Below are 18,449 nucleotides of genomic sequence, written 5' to 3'. Positions count from 1 at the left end.
GGCATAGTTGTGTATTGAGTAGTTCTATCAACTATCAACTAAGAACTTAAAAATGTGTATTTAGTAATACTTAGTGTATCTAAAGTGTACGAAAGCCAAAGACTGGAGACAATTAACGTTGTTTAATTTAACTATTCAAGTCTTTTGGCTTAAGACGCCACTCCCATTCCTACAGATTTTGATCAGACTCTTGCTGTTTTAAAATACTGGATAGGTGCTACTGCTACCTACTATACTCATAAAAACACTGGATAGGTATTTGTTAGACGTGTTACCCATTAAATCAATTTGAGTATATTATCCTTTCACAATGAAAAATTGATAAATGTTTTTATTTAATATTATTAACCATCTACATATGCTACATGCCATAACGAGAGTAGCCACAGATTTTCAGGCAAAATCATCACTTCATGTCAATTCCAATGCAATAGCAATTAACTAAACTTTCATCTGCCCTGTTTCTTTCTTTCATTCCATTATAACTATCACTTTTAATAATTCACTCCGATTAAAAATACATTTAATTAATTTAACTAAACCAGACTAATTGAATTTTCTATAGATATTCTAAAATTTATAACACATATTTCAATATAATATATATATATATATATATATATATATATATATATATATATATATATATATATATATATATATAAATGACATGCTCGCGTGCTCACGACATGGGACTGATGCCTTGTTTCTTTTCCAGGGGCAGAAAAACCCGACTCGTTTTGTTACATCGTGCTTTCACTAATGGACTACTATAGCTGAAATGCAAAACAAGGCGTCCCTGTGGGCATCATCCTCCTGTTAAGAATAAATGTAGAGGCACAGATAATGCATAATGCCATTGCTTTTTCCATGCTATAATTCCATCTGTTGCTAAACTTTCTCCACAACCCGGAGTTTGGCACTCCTACTCCGGCGATTCAGTCTTTCTTCCTCTTCTGATGGTGTTACGGGTCTCTTGGTAAGGATTCTTCCATTTCGACCCTGTACAACTGATTTAATCCACATTTCTTCTGAATTTCTTGAATCTCTTCCAAATCTCTCTTCTTCATCCGCATCACCATCTCCTCTACCAGTTTCAATAACTTTTAGAAATGTTTGTTTGACAATTCTATCTTCCAAACTGTGAAATGAGATGACAGCAAGCCTTCCCCCTGGTGCAAGGCACTCAAAACAAGCATTAAGGGTCTTCTCCAGTGTGCCGAGTTCATCGTTAACAGCTATCCTCAAAGCTTGAAACACCCGGGTTGCTGTCTTTATCCAACCTTGCCTCCCTCCTGTAGCAGTTTAATAAATGCAATGCATCAATCAATATTTCACAACCCTGCAATCCAATTTCCATAATTAAAAGATTCTATTCAATTATTTCATACAGGAATATTTCAGATTGGGGCGGCTGAAAACTTCTTGTTTAGCTATGCTGGCACAAAAGGTTGCTTAGTTTGAAAAGATACAAGAAAAAAAAAAAATCATAACCACAAAATTGTCTTAGGATGTACCTCTTGTTCCATGAGTCATATTGCGAATAAGATCTACCAGATCACCAGTAGTATGCAAACCACCACGCAGACGAGCCTGAACAATCTTATTCTGAAGCAAATGCCAGTTGCTTTCTTCCCCATACTCCCGTAGAACTCTGCCCACTTCAGTATCAGGCCAGGAATTTAATATGTCTTCTGCTTTCAAACTTGCCTGTCATATGCCTGTTCAAGTCAGTTAAATTAATAGAAATTATTAATTGAAACAAAAAAAAAAATCAGAATCAGCCAAAATTATAGGTAGATGAGCAAGTGTATAGGAGCTTGAAAATTAGTAGGTCACAGAAGTTCCAGCAGATTAATAACTAATTTGACATCTTTATTTATTTCCCAATCAAATGGAGGAAAGACAAACACAAGGCTAAAATGACAATGGGGTTTATGCAATGAGATCTTATCACTAGTTGAATTTAGGAATACATCGTATAAAGATTGCCAGTTAAGGAGGTCAACGAAACCTAATTCAGATTAATCCACATATTTAGGAATACATTGTACAAGATTGCCCATCAGTTAAGGAGGCCTATGAGACCTAATTCAGATTATCTACATATTAGGGCACCCTCTCTTGCAATTTCCGTTTTTGTTTTCTTTTTTTCGCTGTTTTCCCATTGCTGCTGTTTGTAAATTCATCTCGTGTTAGACTTGCCCCCATTTATTAGGAGACAATGATAGATGAATTTTATACTTGCTCTGAACTTTAGGAAAAAATGATGCACATTACCAATCATTCAAACAGAGTCCATGAACAAGGAGACATCGTCAGAAAGAAGCGCCACTCTTATCCCCAAAAAAGCTGAAAAATCTTTACAAGTCTCATATGAGTAAAGTCCACGGACAACGGGACATTATGACCAGCCAGCACCCTTCTATGTCCCCCCAAAAAAATGAAATCTTTACACCCCAGAAAAAGTCGTTACAAATGATACCAGCAACAAGAACCATTGCACACCAGAACGATGAAATCTTCATTCTAGAGTAGTTTGGGCATAAAGAAAACAACTAACATAGATTACGTTAGACACACACCTCTTAAAAATCAAATGAGTTTAAAGAAAGCTAAAACCTGAGGATCCATCCGCATGTCAAGAGGTCCGTTAGCAAGAACACTAAACCCTCTTTCAGGATTATTCACCTACACAACAGAAACAGTAAGGAGTTAAAAATAAAGAGCAAAACATTATTATTGCGTATGAGTATCTGGAAAAAAAGAAAAAGAACCTGCATAGATGACATGCCAAGGTCCATCAAAATAGCATCCACTCCAGAATTAAAAAAATTTGGATCAACCTCAGCAAGAAGAGGTTTCACATGCTTAAAATTGCTGAGGAAGGTGTGTACTTTCAGGTGACAAGAATGAGAATGCATTAGATCATCAATACAAGCTCGAGCCTTTGCATGTGCAACTGGGTCAACATCCATTCCAACATAGTTTTCCAATTCAGGGTGACCCTTTATTATCTGTTATTAGAGACTTCCAAAATTATTAATAGCACTAAATAATTAAAATAGAGAATAATAATAATAATAACTTAAAGAAAAAAGAAAAAAAAAAAAAAGCAAAGCAAAAGAACAAACGGCAGAGGAATGGCCGGCGGCGCCAAGAGTACAATCGACGAAAGAACGGAGATGAAGAGAAGAGAAAACATCAATAACTTCACCGAGCAGAACAGGGACATGATTATCATTTTCCTTATACTCAAATTCTTTATCAGAACGTGTTCTCCGCTTCTCTTTCTCTCTCTTAACTGCTAAAAATTGTGCTCTCTTTTTCTCTTCACTCTTCTTTATCTTCTTTTTAGTAGCAGCAGCAGTGGCTATGCTTCTTTGAGCTGTGATAGTAAGGGAAGCTCTAGATAATGGAGGTAGAGACATCAAACACCGCATCATTTGCTTCGCCATGCGGCCCGTTGTCGTTTTCCGGTTGAGCTAGCCAGCTGCTTGCTATCTTGTTACTTCATCCATTCAATCTTCTTCTTGTTCCCAGAAGCACCAAATTAAATTTTAAACAGAACTTTAACAACCCTAAACTTGTGGGCTTCATTGTTGTTATGTGAAGCCCAACTCATTCTGTCCAAATCAAAGCCCATAAATAACGGAGCCACTCCTGGCTCGATGCGCTTAACGAAAAGAGACCTTCAAAATATATTTTTGAGTTTATTGCTAAGTGTTAGAAGAAATAGATTTAGAATTTATTTAAATAAATAAATTAAAGTTTTAAAGGTTTTACAGTTTATTCAAAATATGTTTTGAGAAAAATATTTTTTCTTAAAAAAAGTTTTAACACAAGAAAATAATTCAATTATTTTTTAAAAATATTTTTATCAACCACAATCCTAAACAATATTTAAAGCCATTATTTTAATACAATTAGAAGATTCTTCAAAAAAACAAAACTTATGAATTAAAATAAATTAATTTGTGTTGAAGACTAAAGATTCATTATTGTGAAAAAAGAATATATTTCAACAAAAGATTGTGAAATTTCTAGAAGCAAGTCTGAAATGGTATTCATGTTGATTTGACTTCCAACTAAAAGAAATAAAATCATTTGACTTCGTGTAACAAATATCACAATCCAATTAATTCCACTTTTGAAAAATCCAAATGCAATTCGACATGCTGCAGTTGAAAGTTTAGAGAAAAAAAGAAAAAGAAAACATGGCCTACTTTGCCCTTCTCCTTCTAGATAACAACTTTAATTGCATTGCAATTGTGTTTTCTTCTTCCTCTTTTGTATCTTGGAAAAAGAATTTACACTAAGAGCTCTTTATCATTAAATCGCTAATTGTTTCTTTAAGATTTTGTATTTTATTTAAATATTGTTATAAGCATAGCTTATATTTTCTTTTAAATTTCTATGTTTAGAAAAGAAATGTTAAATTTCAGAACAATGAATCTAGTTTTAATAAGAAACAAATTCTGGTGGAGTTTGAAGATAAAGAGGCAGATATGGAGAAAGAAGTATGGGCGGAGACGGCCTAATCAACCAGGCACAGTGTCAATGGGTCCCAATTAATCCCAAATCTCACAGCCACGCATCATCTAATTTGGAATTAAATAGGATAAGCCTGTATTTAAGTCCCTCAAACTTTATCATTTTCTCCCTACATTTGGTTGTGTTAGATTGAGCTCTAAATTTTTACCGAATTTTTGCTTATTTGGATTTGCCATAAATACTAAATAGTTGTATCATATATGAAATAGATGGTAAGTTGGGTTCACTAGATTACAACCTTTTTCAGTATATGCAGTTAATTGTGAAAGGAAATATGGGTTTCTTTTTGAATTGAAAATATGATGCTTTTGTGGCATTTGTCGCTGTCTGCGTCGTCACGCAGTTGCCTTTTCATTTCTTTTGACTGTCTCATCTTTTTATCAATTGTTTATACACTAATCTATGTCTACAGTTGGTCTTGGTCCACTCTCTTTAATCATTCATTCATTCTCGTCTTCCTCTTTTCTCTGTCTCTTTTCTTCTCTTCCTCTTCACATCCTTCTTTTTTTTTTTTAAAGAATTTATGCGTTGGTTGAATAATTATTAATATGGAATCGGACTCAAGCTCAGCAACAGCAATGGTTGATCATCAGCAGCACTCATCATCGCCGGCAGCATCAAGTCTCGTTCCTAAAACAGAGCCTGGCGGTTTCATTGGAAAACATCGGATGGCAGCTGCAGTTTCTCATCTCCAAAATCAAATCAGTCTCCTCCAGGTTTAATCATGATTCATGGCGTTATTATTCCTCATTTTTCTTTCTTTATTATTACTTTTTCAAAAAATTTCCAGCCATTGAATTCGAATGGTTTTGTTATATAGGAGGAGCTGGACCAACTTGAGACGTTAGGGGAATCCTCCATTGTATGCAAAGAGTAAGTAGCTCAATTTTCATCCATTATTATTCATGTTTACTTAATTTAACAAAACGGATTCTGATTTCTGTGCCTGGGCTGGCAGACTGATTTCAAGTGTCGAATCCATTCCGGATCCCCTGCTTCCACTGTAAGCATAATTCTTTGTTCACTAATTAATTAGGATCTTACAGTTACAAGTAATGGTAATGGTGATAAATTTGTAGGAGTAAAGGACCCACAGACGTAAGCTGGGAGAGGTGGTTCCGAGGAGCACACAACTCTCGTAAACGCTGGATTTAGCAACCTCCAAATGCAACAACCATCTTTCCTGTTTTCATATGGAACTACGGTTCGTGAATGGATATATCAACTACAGCCACTTCTTTTATCATTCTGTCATGTAGTGGTTTTTTTTTTTTTTTTCTTTAAGTCCCATTTTTCAATGAATAACAATAAAGATCCAATTCAAGGTATCTAGCCTCTCTTTTTCCAGGTCTTCTTTTCTTTTCAATCTCCAATTTTCTGCTAATTGACAACAGGAAAATCTCTAGTCAAACCTTTCTGCAAGATAATGATGTATGAGTTATGACAAGGACCTGGAATGTTAGGACTTATGACTCCTGCCAAATTTCTTAGTTCTCGATGTCACTTCATCGGTTAAACCAGTATTCAAAACACTCGATTGCTTGCTAAAGATTATAATTATATTGAGAACAAGACAGGCACATGTGTAATTTAGTACACCAAGAATCAGGAGAGGCTACGAGCAGCAGTCCTCAATACTACCAATCAAAAAGGCATCATGTAGTTTTCTGATATCATGGGCTTTTGCCCACCCACGGATCGTCTTTCTGAGACCCTACATGATGACGGCGTTTTTTTAACATGGTTGTTGCTAAGGCCAACAGCATGGAAACAGTATATCGTCAATATTGTAACGGATAGCATTATTCAGAGCCCCATTCAAACCTGTGGCACTGCAGGAGACTTGCTGCAACACATATTTTCATTTCCTACCACAAGTGTTGACCAAAAATACAAGATGAGGCACTATATCTTCTACATACAAAAATTACAGAATACTTTAGGAGCTCTACATTTAGTAATCGACCGGCCTTTCGAAATGCAGAAGCCAAAACCACCAACCCACAACTGCTGGTTCTGCACAAGGAAATAATAAAATGGCCAATCAATCAAATGTCAACATGAGGCTAGAGAGAAGAATATCATGAGAGGGACTATAAATAGCATATACAATTAAGAATTATGGGGATACAATCAATAGTCTACCGTCATGACCATAAGCAATCGGAATGGCTGATAGCTTCCAGAGAAGTGCATCCATTTTATAATCTTAATAAAATAAAAATTAAAACAAAATAAGAGTGTTTCAAACCTTAAGCTCCATTAACACAATGAAAGAGCAAACCCTTCGATTAACCTAACAGAATGGATGTTCAAGGTACTTGCAATTCCTTACTCTTATTACAGTGCCACTACAATATAAAAAAGAATAGAAACAAGAAACACCAAGGAACCAACAGAGACTTCAGGGGAACTATCCTCTTCCTGTGTAACAAAATAACTGTGCTCTCCTGGATCACAGCCGAACCAAATACACGGCTATGAGGCCCTATGGAAGGCTAAGCAACAGTATAATGCATGCATGATCTACCATTTTAGTGTCAAACTATTTAGTTGAATTTAAAATCTTCGGTGCATTAAAGAAAAAAAAAAAAAAAGACCAAAAGAAAAGAAGGCAGTGATAAATTTCTATTAGCATCAATTTTATAATTCTTGACACAAGAAAATGCCAACCGACATTCAGTATTGCAATTGGCCCACTACTGGACATTGTCCAAAACAATATGAATATAGCAAAAAGACGATGCAAACTGGCAAATAAATAAAATTAGGCAGCCAAACCACTATCAACCCATTCCTTAAAATTACAAAACAAATGTTCAAATATGAAACAAGTTCTTACCATTGATAGGCAGGTCTATTGTTCAGGCTGTTTTACTCTCCCAAAATCAGCATATACAAAACTGTGGATACATGAGGATCACTATTTCGAGCATACATCTTGAAGAGGTTGGGATGAAATATTTGCAGTTAAAAGTGTTCCCCGAAATCCTTCTTCAGCATGTTGTGTATTCATATTTTCGTCAGCAAGTTCATCTGTTGTACATTAATACGGGAATATCAGTGCATAGAACCTCTCAAGTATACTATATTTTTCATTTCTGGATGAGGAAAAAAAAATCTCAGTATGCAGATGCAACCCATATAAAAGGAAAAGAAACCACAGAATCATTTACAATATAAGGAATCAGTGTGACCATCAACACTCATGCTCAATACCATAACTGGAACTCTAAATCAATCTTACTGCGAGAAAACTCTCAATTCCTAAGAAATGCTCCTGCTAGGTTCCCTTCATTTAGGACTAAGAGAAATTAAGGAATGCCATGATCTGTATCAGATAATATACCCATCCAGCCCAACTCCTCTACTCTAACTGAACCAGCTAGCAACTACACAACCAATTCCCACCATTGAGCACACAACAGCAACACTGATATATAATAAAGGATGTGGAAGTGAAGCAGCAGCAACATTCTAGAAATTTTCCATTTGATCTTGATGAATGCTTTAAATGCAGGTCTCATTCAAACTCATGCATACGCCTGCAGAGAGAGAGAGAGAGAGAGAGAGAGAGCAAACATAACAAGCTATGTTATGGCACTCAGTTATGGCACTCAGGTATGTATCCAGAGTCATGGTCTACCATTTTCCAAAATATTGTAACCATTCCCACTTAGTGTCGAAGTATAATAGATTTGGATGACACTAAAAGTGCAGCCATTGGCCATTCTGAAGATCTACTTCTAATAGCTTGCATATAGAAGAATGATGTGAACTGCATCAGAAAATAAGCCTTTTCTAAGTACTAACAGCAATGTAATGACTATTTACCGGCAATATCTCTATGTTCATGGATTTCAGAATCTTGCACCCAAAGTTTGTCACCAGGGAATATATTCAAGTCTGCAAGAGTAGCATCATCCTTGTCAAGTACCATTTCTCCTTTGTGAAGTACCTGGTTCTCCTTAACTACCTGCGCGAACACACTTAAGGTTACAGGATTTCTGTGATGCCTATGCTACATGTGATAATATGAACAAACAGTAGCTCCAAGGTTAGCTGGACATGCAACAAATAATCAAGCATAATTTGGAAAGGCAGACATGAAAACCAATTACAATTACAGATCATCAAGGAGAATCTCAAACATTATATATATTTGATTTTGGCATGCATATCATATAAAATGACCTTATAACAGTGAGATGAAAGGGTGTAGCCATTTGTGCATGAAGGCCAGACACATAAATGCATAAAATGCACAAAAGGGAAGACCTGAAGGCTACAGTCATATTGTTAACCTAGAATAGTAGATTCAAATTTCAAAATCTTTCCTTGCAGATACAAGGGAAGGTCCATAAGGCTGCCTACCTGCAATGCACAACGCCTCATCTTGTGCACCAGGACTTCATTCATATGTACAAATTTGAGAGAACCACATTGAGGTCTTGTAGATAAAACATGCCCATTAAAATTGATTACTGATCAATCTCAAACTACTAGAATTGTTACAAATTTACTTGAGGTATATCTCAGCAGCACAAAGATTGAAGTCGAACTATTGGAAAGTTGTTTCTTCAACATTGAACATAACATGTATAAAACTACAGCAATATTGCTATTGTTCATTTATATTTGGCTGCATCCTGCCACAGTATGTAGAACTAAATAAAATCTTTATCAGCCAAACAACACATTATTTTTTGGAGGCCACCCTCCTGAACCCCCAGCTTAATTCTAAGCTTCACCTCCTCAGTCAGCCAGGGAGTGACTTTAATTTGTCTCATGAGTCATATTAAAATCCCATTCACAATGATGCATGTAACATCCACACGATTAATTACCAACTGATCATAAAATGAATATCAAAATTATATGTTTGATCAATTTACTTACCCCAAGTGATTCCCATATCATCATCTTTAATTGGTATATAGAGGTACAGCCAGAAACTTTTAAGTGTACTGAATTCCCATAGCTGGTCCTTCGAGACCGCTTTGAGGCGCGTCGTTCAGGTTCCGAAGTAGCCTTAGAAGCTTCTAGAATTGATCTTGGAGCTTCCTTACCACGTACAAGAGTAACATGTATGTCCTCATTAGAGTAGTTAAGTTTCTGCATCAACTTACAACTTTCTTTTTCACCTATGCAGTCCTCACAGATCTAACAGAATTTAAAAATACCATAATCAGAAAACTAAATAAAATAGTCACTTCAAGGTGCAGAGATAGAGCTGATAAAGCTTAACATAAACTAGGTTAAGTTTCAATTACCTCGGGGCAAGTCCTAATAATAGGCTGTCTGCCCTCAGTCTCATCATTTACTTCATCTTGACGATTCAGCTGTTCCTCACTTGCTGCTGTCACTTCAGAGAAGCCAGACAAAGTATTTTCCACAACGTTAATAGGCTCAATTACTGCAGATATTCCTTTCTCCTTGTTACCACCCCACTCTTCGCAAAAGTTGTTCCAGTCTTCATCCGTAATGATTGTCAACCCATCTGTCTAGAATCCAAAGGGGGGGGACAGACACACAAAGAATCAAGAATCATAAAGACATTGACTAGGTCACTTACAGTATTATTGTCTTGAAGAAGAAAAGAACTAAGGACATTGGTAAATTCTCTTGATGAATTAAATCAATTTGCTAAAGGGCACCACAAATTGTACCCTTTGAAATGAGAACTTGAGAGAGGGAAAAGAAAAAGAAAGTTCTAGATTACAATCAAAACTCACCATTTCAAATCATTACCATAGGGTACTCATATTAAATATTGATTTATTATTTATAAGTTGTACTTACCGCTGAACCTTTCTGGAAAAGTATGCCACGTTTAGTAACCAGATCAGGAGGCCTTTCAAGGAGTCGAAAATGCTGAAAAAGAAGGAGAGAGTGAGGAAGGGAGAACAACCAAGAAGAACATTATATCACATACCTTTATGATTAAAATATGGGCTAAATAAGAAAAAAGGAGTCAGTATACTTCCACATCAACTAAAGAATAACTTTGCAACCACGATGCCTTGTCCAAGTTGACCGAGAGCCAATTTCCATATTAAGAGTTCATTTTTGCTAAAGGTTTCATTACCTCATATTTCTGTCAAACCTCGTATGAAACAAAAAGAATGACTACAGCAGTCAAAAAGGCAAAGCAAAATATCCAACTCAGGAGAGGAGTCTTTATGTGTTGGTGGGAAAGAAGAGAAGAGGGAAGAGAAAGAGATAGAGAGACAGAGAGAGATCAAACAGACGTCTCTTCAAATCAAAGGAGCCAGGGAGGCCACCACAAACTGGGAAAGAAAAGACAGACACAAAAAGAAAGAAACTCCATTTACACCCAACTTAGATTTCATAAGTTACTGTCTATACAATCAAAAAGATTTGGAAACACAGGTACAACAAGGAGACAAAGTTGCAAGTTTACCTTTTCACATTTCAGTGAATCAATGACAATATCCAGAGCTTCAGGTTCCACAGATGAAGAAATATTCTTGCCACTTGCAGTTACATAGTTTCTCCATTTTGTCAGCCATGACGAGGGCACCAAGTAATACTTGCAATGCAAAGAAAGGGGAATACTTTTTCCCATAGACAATTTCTCATGATTTTGGCGCTGTTTTAGCTTCACGGCTCTGTAGCATGGACGCAAAATATCAGATACAGGCACACAAAGATACATATACAAAGAGGTTAACTCGCGTTGTGCTATTAGTAAAAATGCAAATCACCTAAGGGAATCCTCCAAGCATGCAACTTCAGAAAGTTCTGCACAGCATTGGGAGCACTGCTCAGAATCTGAAGAAAAAGTTGTGCAACCTGAGGAATCATCAGGTTTCACTGTAATGGCATCCTCATAAAAGAAGAGCCAAAGATTCTCAGGAACCGGCAGCCGCTTGGCACCAGGTGCTTGATCAGGCATCAGTTTCCCATGAGGACATCGGATTGAAGCTGTTGGCCCTGCATCAGCTTCACTTGGAGCATCAACATTTTTTCTTCTCACCCACTGCTGCAACCTACAAACATACAAGAAACATATTTACTAGATAATGCTGCCAGAACCAAACCAAGCAAAATTTACTTAGGTTCACAAATCAGGATATGCTTTCATTCTTTTTCATGGTGCATGAAAGAAAAAATGGATCATCAAAGGCAATATAATGTTTCCACAATCAGTACATTCCTGAAACAGAAAATGCCCTCTGGTAAGCCACAACTAGTCACTGATATAAGCAGCAACATATCAATTGGAAAAGAAAGGAAAGAAGGATAAGGTTAGGAATAATACCATGTCTTGGACACATAGTATGTCCCTTCTAGACACTTCCCTGCAAGTACATCATTTGCAAGATCTCTCATTGATGTCCTTCGATCCCTGTAGCTATCAGCGCAGACCACAGATCGTGCACCATCCATTAGGCAAGCCATGCAGTAGTCATCATTAGTCAGGGTTGGCCCTCCACCATACTGAGTTTTAGAACCATTTAACAGAAAAATCAGCAATGGTTGCACAGGCCAACTATTTGGAGAGAAAAATAGAAACAGAAACATATCTCTTAATAAAAAATGTTTCTTTATTAAAAAAATAAAAATAACATAAAACAAAAGAAATAATACTTTTGAAGTGTTATATGGTGAAAGAAAAAGCCACTAATGTGTTTTCAAAATAAAGAAAAGGAAACAAAATAAAATATGACTCTTCTCAAAGACAAGGCACAAGATTAGGTGCTCAGGAAGTGAGGAGAGACAACTTAAAGCTGACTTGAGACCCTCAATATGAAGCAACTTAATTGAGGCATGCCTTGCCTAAAGAACAAGGCACCTGAGGTCGCCCAAGGAATCTAACTGTGCCTGCCCATTGACTACTAAAGCGGTCCTGAATTTGAGAACAGTAATTATAGGTGTGCTCTAATCCTGATATAAGGGGTTTGGAGATTCCTTTTGTCCCTCTCAGTTCCTTGCTACGAAAATGATTAAAATGGCTCCTGTCTAATAAGCACAAATATTGTTTACTATTTTCATCACAATCAATTGGTCCTTTTCTTTACAGTTAAGAGTTTTTCTCCCCTCTATCTTCCGTCTACTATTTTTCTCCTTGGTTTTTATTTATCTATTTTGTTATTGCCAATTTCTATTATGCCTAGTAGATGACAAAATGCTGTGATTTTATAGTGTAGCTGCCATTATCCCGTGTTCCATTTTCACCCTTCTAAGAACTTGTAAGATGTGAAGCTTCTCCTCGTTCCCTAAATATGTTTGTTCTCTCTTCCTACATAGCTCTTGTGCAGAAGCCAAAGTCAAGAAACACATTACAGCAACAAATAGTTAAAAAGCTTTTAACTAGATGTACGTATTATCATATAAGACTTATAGAGTATGTTCAATAAACTAGAGTATAAAATAGATTTGAATGAAATTTTAGCTAATTGTCTTAATGAAATTTTGTTGCATTATACTGTACTAACATAAAGCCATGCACTTAGCATTGACATTACTCAAAAAGAATCAAAAAAGAGGAATCAATAAGAAACAATCATATTTATCAATATACTCGTACAAATGCCTAAATTTTGTGATTTTTACACTCTAAATAAATTATAAAAGAGCACCTAGCTTTACTCAGGCGAGAGCCTTTTTGGTGCCTAGTACAGTTGTTTATAAAGAGACCTAGCATATTGAAGGCATCTTCTCCCTTTCAAGTGTACAGGAGCACAATAAGGTACATAAAGTGTGCATAAATAAAAAACCGTTCTCTGAGTATAAGCGAGACAAAGAAAGATATGCAGATACCTTAGAAAACAATTTGGCCCAAGATTCAGTAGACAATCGCTTCATGGTTCCCACTTTTGACACTGGGACTTTTTCATGTGAGCATTGGATAGGGGTGTTATCTAATGCACTGCTAAACATTATAGACAACCAAAAAAATCATGGATTAGTTTCCACAAAGCAACATCAGAATCAGCCAGTCAAAAGAAAGATGTATGTGTATAAACTAAAAAAAAAAATTCATAATTACTATAGCTATTTAAGGCCAAGGCTCCCATGAGAAAAGTGGCAAATGTGAGTAATAAGGAGCCTAGTTGGTTCCTAATACCTATTTTATCCTAGAAATATACGTACATGGACAAAAAAAAAAAAAAAGCAGCTTCACGAGGACACATATCAGATACATCCTAGACACTTGAACTTACAGTGGTGTAATGCTGTCAGCCCACTGGCGAAGCCAGTCAGTGGATACCCAATAAGATGGTTTTTCAAGTGACTGGACAGGAGCTTCAGAAAGAACTGTTCGCACCTCTTGTCTCCTTTCTGTGATATGATTCACCTCCTTATCCTTCTTCAGTTTATACTTTTGGCAAGCTTCCAGATATGACTCATTGAAAACCTTTACATCTTCAAAGAGGTGGGATGGAAGAGAGCCGTCATGTAAAGAGCTCTCACAACCTTCTAATACAATGTCGTTGGCACCACAAACCATGGGTCTATTATCATCTACCTTCTTGGTACGCCTAAGATTATACATCAGCATGTATGCATCATTTGATGAAAATGTCTCCGCAGTGCTGCCAATACTGGGTTTCAAAGAATCAGGCTGAACAGCATCCACATGATTTCCATTAGAAACAGTATCCACTTCCGGGCAAGCCGGTGGCTCACTGTGAACAACTTTAGATGTTGAACTTGAAGAGCCTTCTCCAAAAGGATGAAGACCCAAGTTTGAGACATGCTCATCATCAAACTCCCACCATTGCCCAGTGTGCTCATCCTTAATATGAGCAGTGTAATGACCACTGTTTACAGCAGTTCCCTTGTGAATCAAAACAGCTGACAAGTCATATATCCATTCCATCTCAGAGGGTTCGGACAGTCTCTTCTGCATATCCAATACTCCAGGGAAAGCAAATGCAGATGTGATTTTCTTCCTTGTTGTGGTCTTCTGACAGAAATCAATATACAAAGGAAACGCTTATAGTTGGTGGCGAAGTCCTCATATTACAAAAGAAGCATGAAAAGCATCTGATGAGCATCTTGAATAGCAAGAACTGAAATCTTAAAGCACATTATGACATACCTTTGGAAGGAAAACACAACGTTTAAGCTGAAAATTAAGGACATCAGGCAGAGTTCGTAGTTTAATACTGCGATTGGCATCAACTCTCATTTTACAAAGCTCACAGAAATATTGATTCTCGCCGTGCAGCTCTTCCACACTAAGGTAATCATCCAAACTCTCATCTAAGCTTTTCAGCCCTTTCACATTCAACTCCAGCTCATAAAAGTCTTCCATCTTTGAAGATGCTTCAGAATCTCTTCCACATTTCGAGCACCTGCATGTAGAACCAACAGAAAAAGGTCAACATATGCGATCTTTAATTTTTCTTGTTTTTCACATTCTAAAGTTAGCTCTGTGATAAAAGATTTCTTATTCTTTTGGCTATTCTAATACAATAAGGGCCTTTCAAGCTCAATAAGAAGTTATTGTGCCTCTTTTTCTTTAGTTGAAATGTTGCCATCATATACGATCTTTAATTTTTCTTTTTTTTAGCATTTTCAGTTCCATTGTAAGGAATGGTCAGTCTTACAATGATTATCTAGTTCATACTCTAGTACGTTACCGTTTACCCAACACTAAGAGAGAGAGAGCTAACACCATTTTTAGACATTAACAAAGGCATGCAGAGAACATGCTTGGTTTTTATTTACACAAGAAATTCGTTAAAAAAGGATGATTATCACAATGCTTAAGGACAAGAACTGAATGCAAAGACAAATAAAAAATAAAAAAACCAGCAATTTGTCTTACGTTGTTACATGTGACACACTTCCGCGGAAGAGATCTTGAACAATTGTTCTGACCTTGGAAACTTCTGAATGGCTTAGACAACGCTCAAGCAAGGAAAGAAGTAGGGTCAAGAACTCATGGCTATCCTGCTGAACTCCATTGTCTAACTCCAGTGTCTTTATAAATGGAGCAGAATCAATAAAAGCCATTTTACCAGCATGGAGCTTCGCAAAAAGCCTGGCAAGCTCATCCAAAACAGGTTGTCGTTTCAGTAATTCTGGTTCAACACCAAAAAGGCCTTCTCTGAAAGAAGTATTCATATACAGATACTGGAGTATGCTGTTGGCATAGCATGTTGCTCCTAGGTTTGTGAGACCAGCAGGTGAATCAGCAGATGCACGAAGATTTTTGCATGGGTCTTCACCCATGGCTTGAACTATTTCTGACAATTTCTGCCATAAGCCAGATTTTCGACTCCCATTGGGTGGTGGAATCAGCCCACAAAAGCAGTTGGGATTATCTTTAGTATTCACACGGCAGCCTTGACAAACTGGCTTCGAGATCATGTATAGTTGATTTACATCTTCATTGGTTACTTCACCTGTTGCATGAATTTTTCTACAGAAACAAAGAAACAAAATTGAAAACAATACATAACAGAGCATAAAAATGAACCAGAAAAGAAAATACTTTAAATCTAAAATATACCTCAGTATCTCAGAAGTTATATTAACATCATCCCCTTGTCTATTTCTTTTATTTTTACTGCGAGTGGTTGGTCGGCTCATTGTATTACCAACCTATACTGCAAAAAAAAAAAATTAATAAGAACAACATCGTTCTTACAATAGCCACAAAAAAGAATTCAATTAAAATATTTGAATTGAATTGAATTCCTGCATTCTAGACTTTCCAAACAAGAAAGTTGTGAATGAATTTCACGAAGTTGCAAGAGACAACACGGAACAAAGCGATGCACCATGAAGGATACTAGAATCTCTACTGGGAAGTAAACATGCACATTTAGGTCACTCCCAAATTCTCTACAAGAAGAAAAATCTTCTTGAAGCTTCAGTTCGTCGAAACCTAGCTCAACCTCAGGAAATGAAATCAAGCAAGCAATTACGAATTAAAGAAAACGAAGAGTTTTCTCCTAGACAATAAAATGAAAAAGAAGAAGTGATACGGACATTTAGCAGCAATAAGAACAACAAAAATTCAAGAAACGAAGGCAAAAAAAATTACACTGGGGTAATTTCGATAAAATCGAATGATGATGATAAAGTCATAAGAGTCTACCTGAACCTGAGATGGAAAGCGAACGGAGATTATGACAGAAACACACACCGACCTTATATATATAAATAAATATTTTTTTAATTTATTTTATTCTTGAGATACACGATAGCACTGTTAATCTGCGGAGAGAGAGTGTCTGTGAGTGTATTTGATTTTAATTTATAGAAAAAGGTGGAAGGAGGATCGCTTAGATTTGATAGTTAGGGTATTTAGGAGCCATTGATTTGATAATCGGAACAAGAGGAAATAATCGCGCGAAGGGAAATGGCGAGTGAGAGTGAGAAAGAGAGGGAAAAAAAGACCGCAAGGAGGGAAAGGAGAGAGAGAGAGAGAGAGAGAGAGAAAAGGGAACAAAGAGACTTTCCGTGTGTTGCGCTGTGTTGTTGTACTTGGTTTCTTTTATTTATTTTTTTTTATTTTTTCTTAAGACAGTGATAAATAGAAAGAGTTAAAAATTGGTCCAGGTGTAGTCAGCTCGAGTCAGGAGTCTCCTCGCCTTTGGCTTTGCTTTTCTTTTCGGTAATTCTATTTACCCATCACTTTTTTGGTAATGCATAAAAGATTATATTAATTATTTAAAATTGTAATTTAATTGTTAAGTTTATTATTAAATATTAATTTTATAAAATTAATATTTTTATTAGATTATAATAATATTTTTATCTAACACAAATTAATTTTAATACTGATAAAAATTTATTAATTAATGGTTTTTATTTTATTATAAATTTAATCTGAAAATATTTTCAACATGCTAAAGGTACTTATCTCTTAAAATAATATTATTAAATAAAACATAGTTTAAAATATTTTTTATATTGCAAATAAAATTAAACTATATTAACAATAAAAAATTTATACATATTAATCTCAATAAATTTATTATAAATATCATTTTTAAGTTACAACATTGTCGTGAATATTTTTATTAATAGTAAATTGTTAATTTTTATATTTTTTTTGTAAAATTAATTAGTATTGAAGTTATTTGGCTGAATTAAAAGATAATTATTTAATTTCTTTAACTAAAGCAAGCCATATGGTTTTTTTTATTGAAGTACAAATCCTTTGAGACTTTCGAACCTAATCGAAGAAATAATGTTGTTTTTGTTAATTTTATTTTTTATTTTTTATAAATTTTATTCTATACCAAATCGATTATTATTATTTTATTAAATAATTTAATTAAAATTATAAGAATATATTATTTTTTCTTTTATATTATCAGTACGTGGTACATCATCAATCTAAACACTCAATTGTATTACTAAAATAGGAAGATTATGATTAGATTTTTTTTCTTTTGATTTGTCATTTGCATAACAGTTTTGCCAATTGAAAAAATAAGTCCAAGATTCCCTAGTTGTTGTGGAGTTGTTCATTCCTTAATGGCATTGAAAGATTAAGAAAGAAAAGGATGATAAGCAAAATGTTTGTAATTTGTTTTGTTGAATAAAATAACTACTAAAACTATGGTAAAATAATTTTACAAAATTGCCAAAAAAGACTCAAATACTAAGATTTGTTTATTACTATTAGGATTTTTATCTATTTCCGGTACAATATTGCCTTTTCCGCATTCTTCTCGAACCATAATTTAAAAGATATTTTAATATTTCTAATTATTATATATTTAAAAATTCTAAATGAAATAATAAAATTAAATACATATAATGTATACATAGTTTTTAGTTTTGTGTGGCATAATTAAGTCAATTTTTCTCGCAAACTATAATAATATTCTAAATCGGACTTTTCTATCTTTATTTAGAACTTTTACATTATAACCAATCCTTGCAAGGAAAAATAATTT

At 35.2% G+C, this 18,449-nt stretch overlaps 3 protein-coding genes across 8 annotated transcripts; 1 reads left to right on the top strand and 2 right to left on the bottom strand.

The window, feature by feature from the left end:
- Positions 1-679: 679 nt before the first annotated feature.
- Positions 680-3,589, bottom strand: LOC8277770 (ribosomal RNA small subunit methyltransferase H). The gene is made up of 5 exons (XM_002520301.3): positions 3,135-3,589; positions 2,778-3,017; positions 2,623-2,691; positions 1,518-1,710; positions 680-1,295 (listed from the first exon to the last, which is right to left on the bottom strand). Exons 1-5 carry the CDS (start codon positions 3,456-3,458, stop codon positions 892-894), a joined length of 1,230 nt encoding a protein of 409 aa, XP_002520347.2. The 5' UTR covers positions 3,459-3,589; the 3' UTR covers positions 680-891.
- A 1,051-nt stretch (positions 3,590-4,640) lies between these two features.
- LOC8277771 (guanine nucleotide-binding protein subunit gamma 2) lies at positions 4,641-5,882 on the top strand. 2 transcript variants are annotated; one of them, XM_002520302.4, is made up of 5 exons: positions 4,641-4,766; positions 5,073-5,270; positions 5,375-5,427; positions 5,513-5,557; positions 5,634-5,882. In XM_002520302.4, exons 2-5 carry the CDS (start codon positions 5,103-5,105, stop codon positions 5,707-5,709), a joined length of 342 nt encoding a protein of 113 aa, XP_002520348.1. In that variant the 5' UTR covers positions 4,641-4,766; positions 5,073-5,102; the 3' UTR covers positions 5,710-5,882. The 2 variants fall into 2 exon arrangements, with proteins under 2 accessions (XP_002520348.1, XP_015575392.1); XM_015719906.3 differs by lacking the exon at positions 4,641-4,766 and having other exon boundaries at positions 4,833-5,270; positions 5,642-5,882.
- A 448-nt stretch (positions 5,883-6,330) lies between these two features.
- LOC8277772 (ubiquitin carboxyl-terminal hydrolase 26) lies at positions 6,331-17,019 on the bottom strand. 5 transcript variants are annotated; one of them, XM_015719902.3, is made up of 15 exons: positions 16,637-17,019; positions 16,046-16,142; positions 15,359-15,955; positions 14,627-14,882; positions 13,746-14,491; positions 13,342-13,453; positions 11,840-12,018; positions 11,283-11,567; positions 10,979-11,186; positions 10,357-10,428; positions 9,828-10,058; positions 9,454-9,717; positions 8,389-8,530; positions 7,397-7,590; positions 6,331-6,570 (listed from the first exon to the last, which is right to left on the bottom strand). In XM_015719902.3, the coding sequence occupies exons 2-14, from the start codon at positions 16,123-16,125 to the stop codon at positions 7,478-7,480; spliced, it is 3,285 nt and encodes a 1,094-aa protein (XP_015575388.2). In that variant the 5' UTR covers positions 16,126-16,142; positions 16,637-17,019; the 3' UTR covers positions 6,331-6,570; positions 7,397-7,477. The 5 variants fall into 5 exon arrangements, with proteins under 5 accessions (XP_015575388.2, XP_015575389.2, XP_002520349.3 ...); XM_015719903.3 differs by having other exon boundaries at positions 16,046-16,137; XM_002520303.4 differs by lacking the exon at positions 16,637-17,019 and having other exon boundaries at positions 13,342-13,450; positions 16,046-16,137.
- Between the last annotated feature and the right edge of the window lie 1,430 nt (positions 17,020-18,449).

This window comes from Ricinus communis, chromosome 2, assembly GCF_019578655.1.
Source record: "Ricinus communis isolate WT05 ecotype wild-type chromosome 2, ASM1957865v1, whole genome shotgun sequence".
NCBI lineage: Eukaryota > Viridiplantae > Streptophyta > Magnoliopsida > Malpighiales > Euphorbiaceae > Ricinus > Ricinus communis.
Note: the sequence above shows the minus strand (reverse complement) of the source record. Positions and strands in the feature narration are given on the sequence as shown.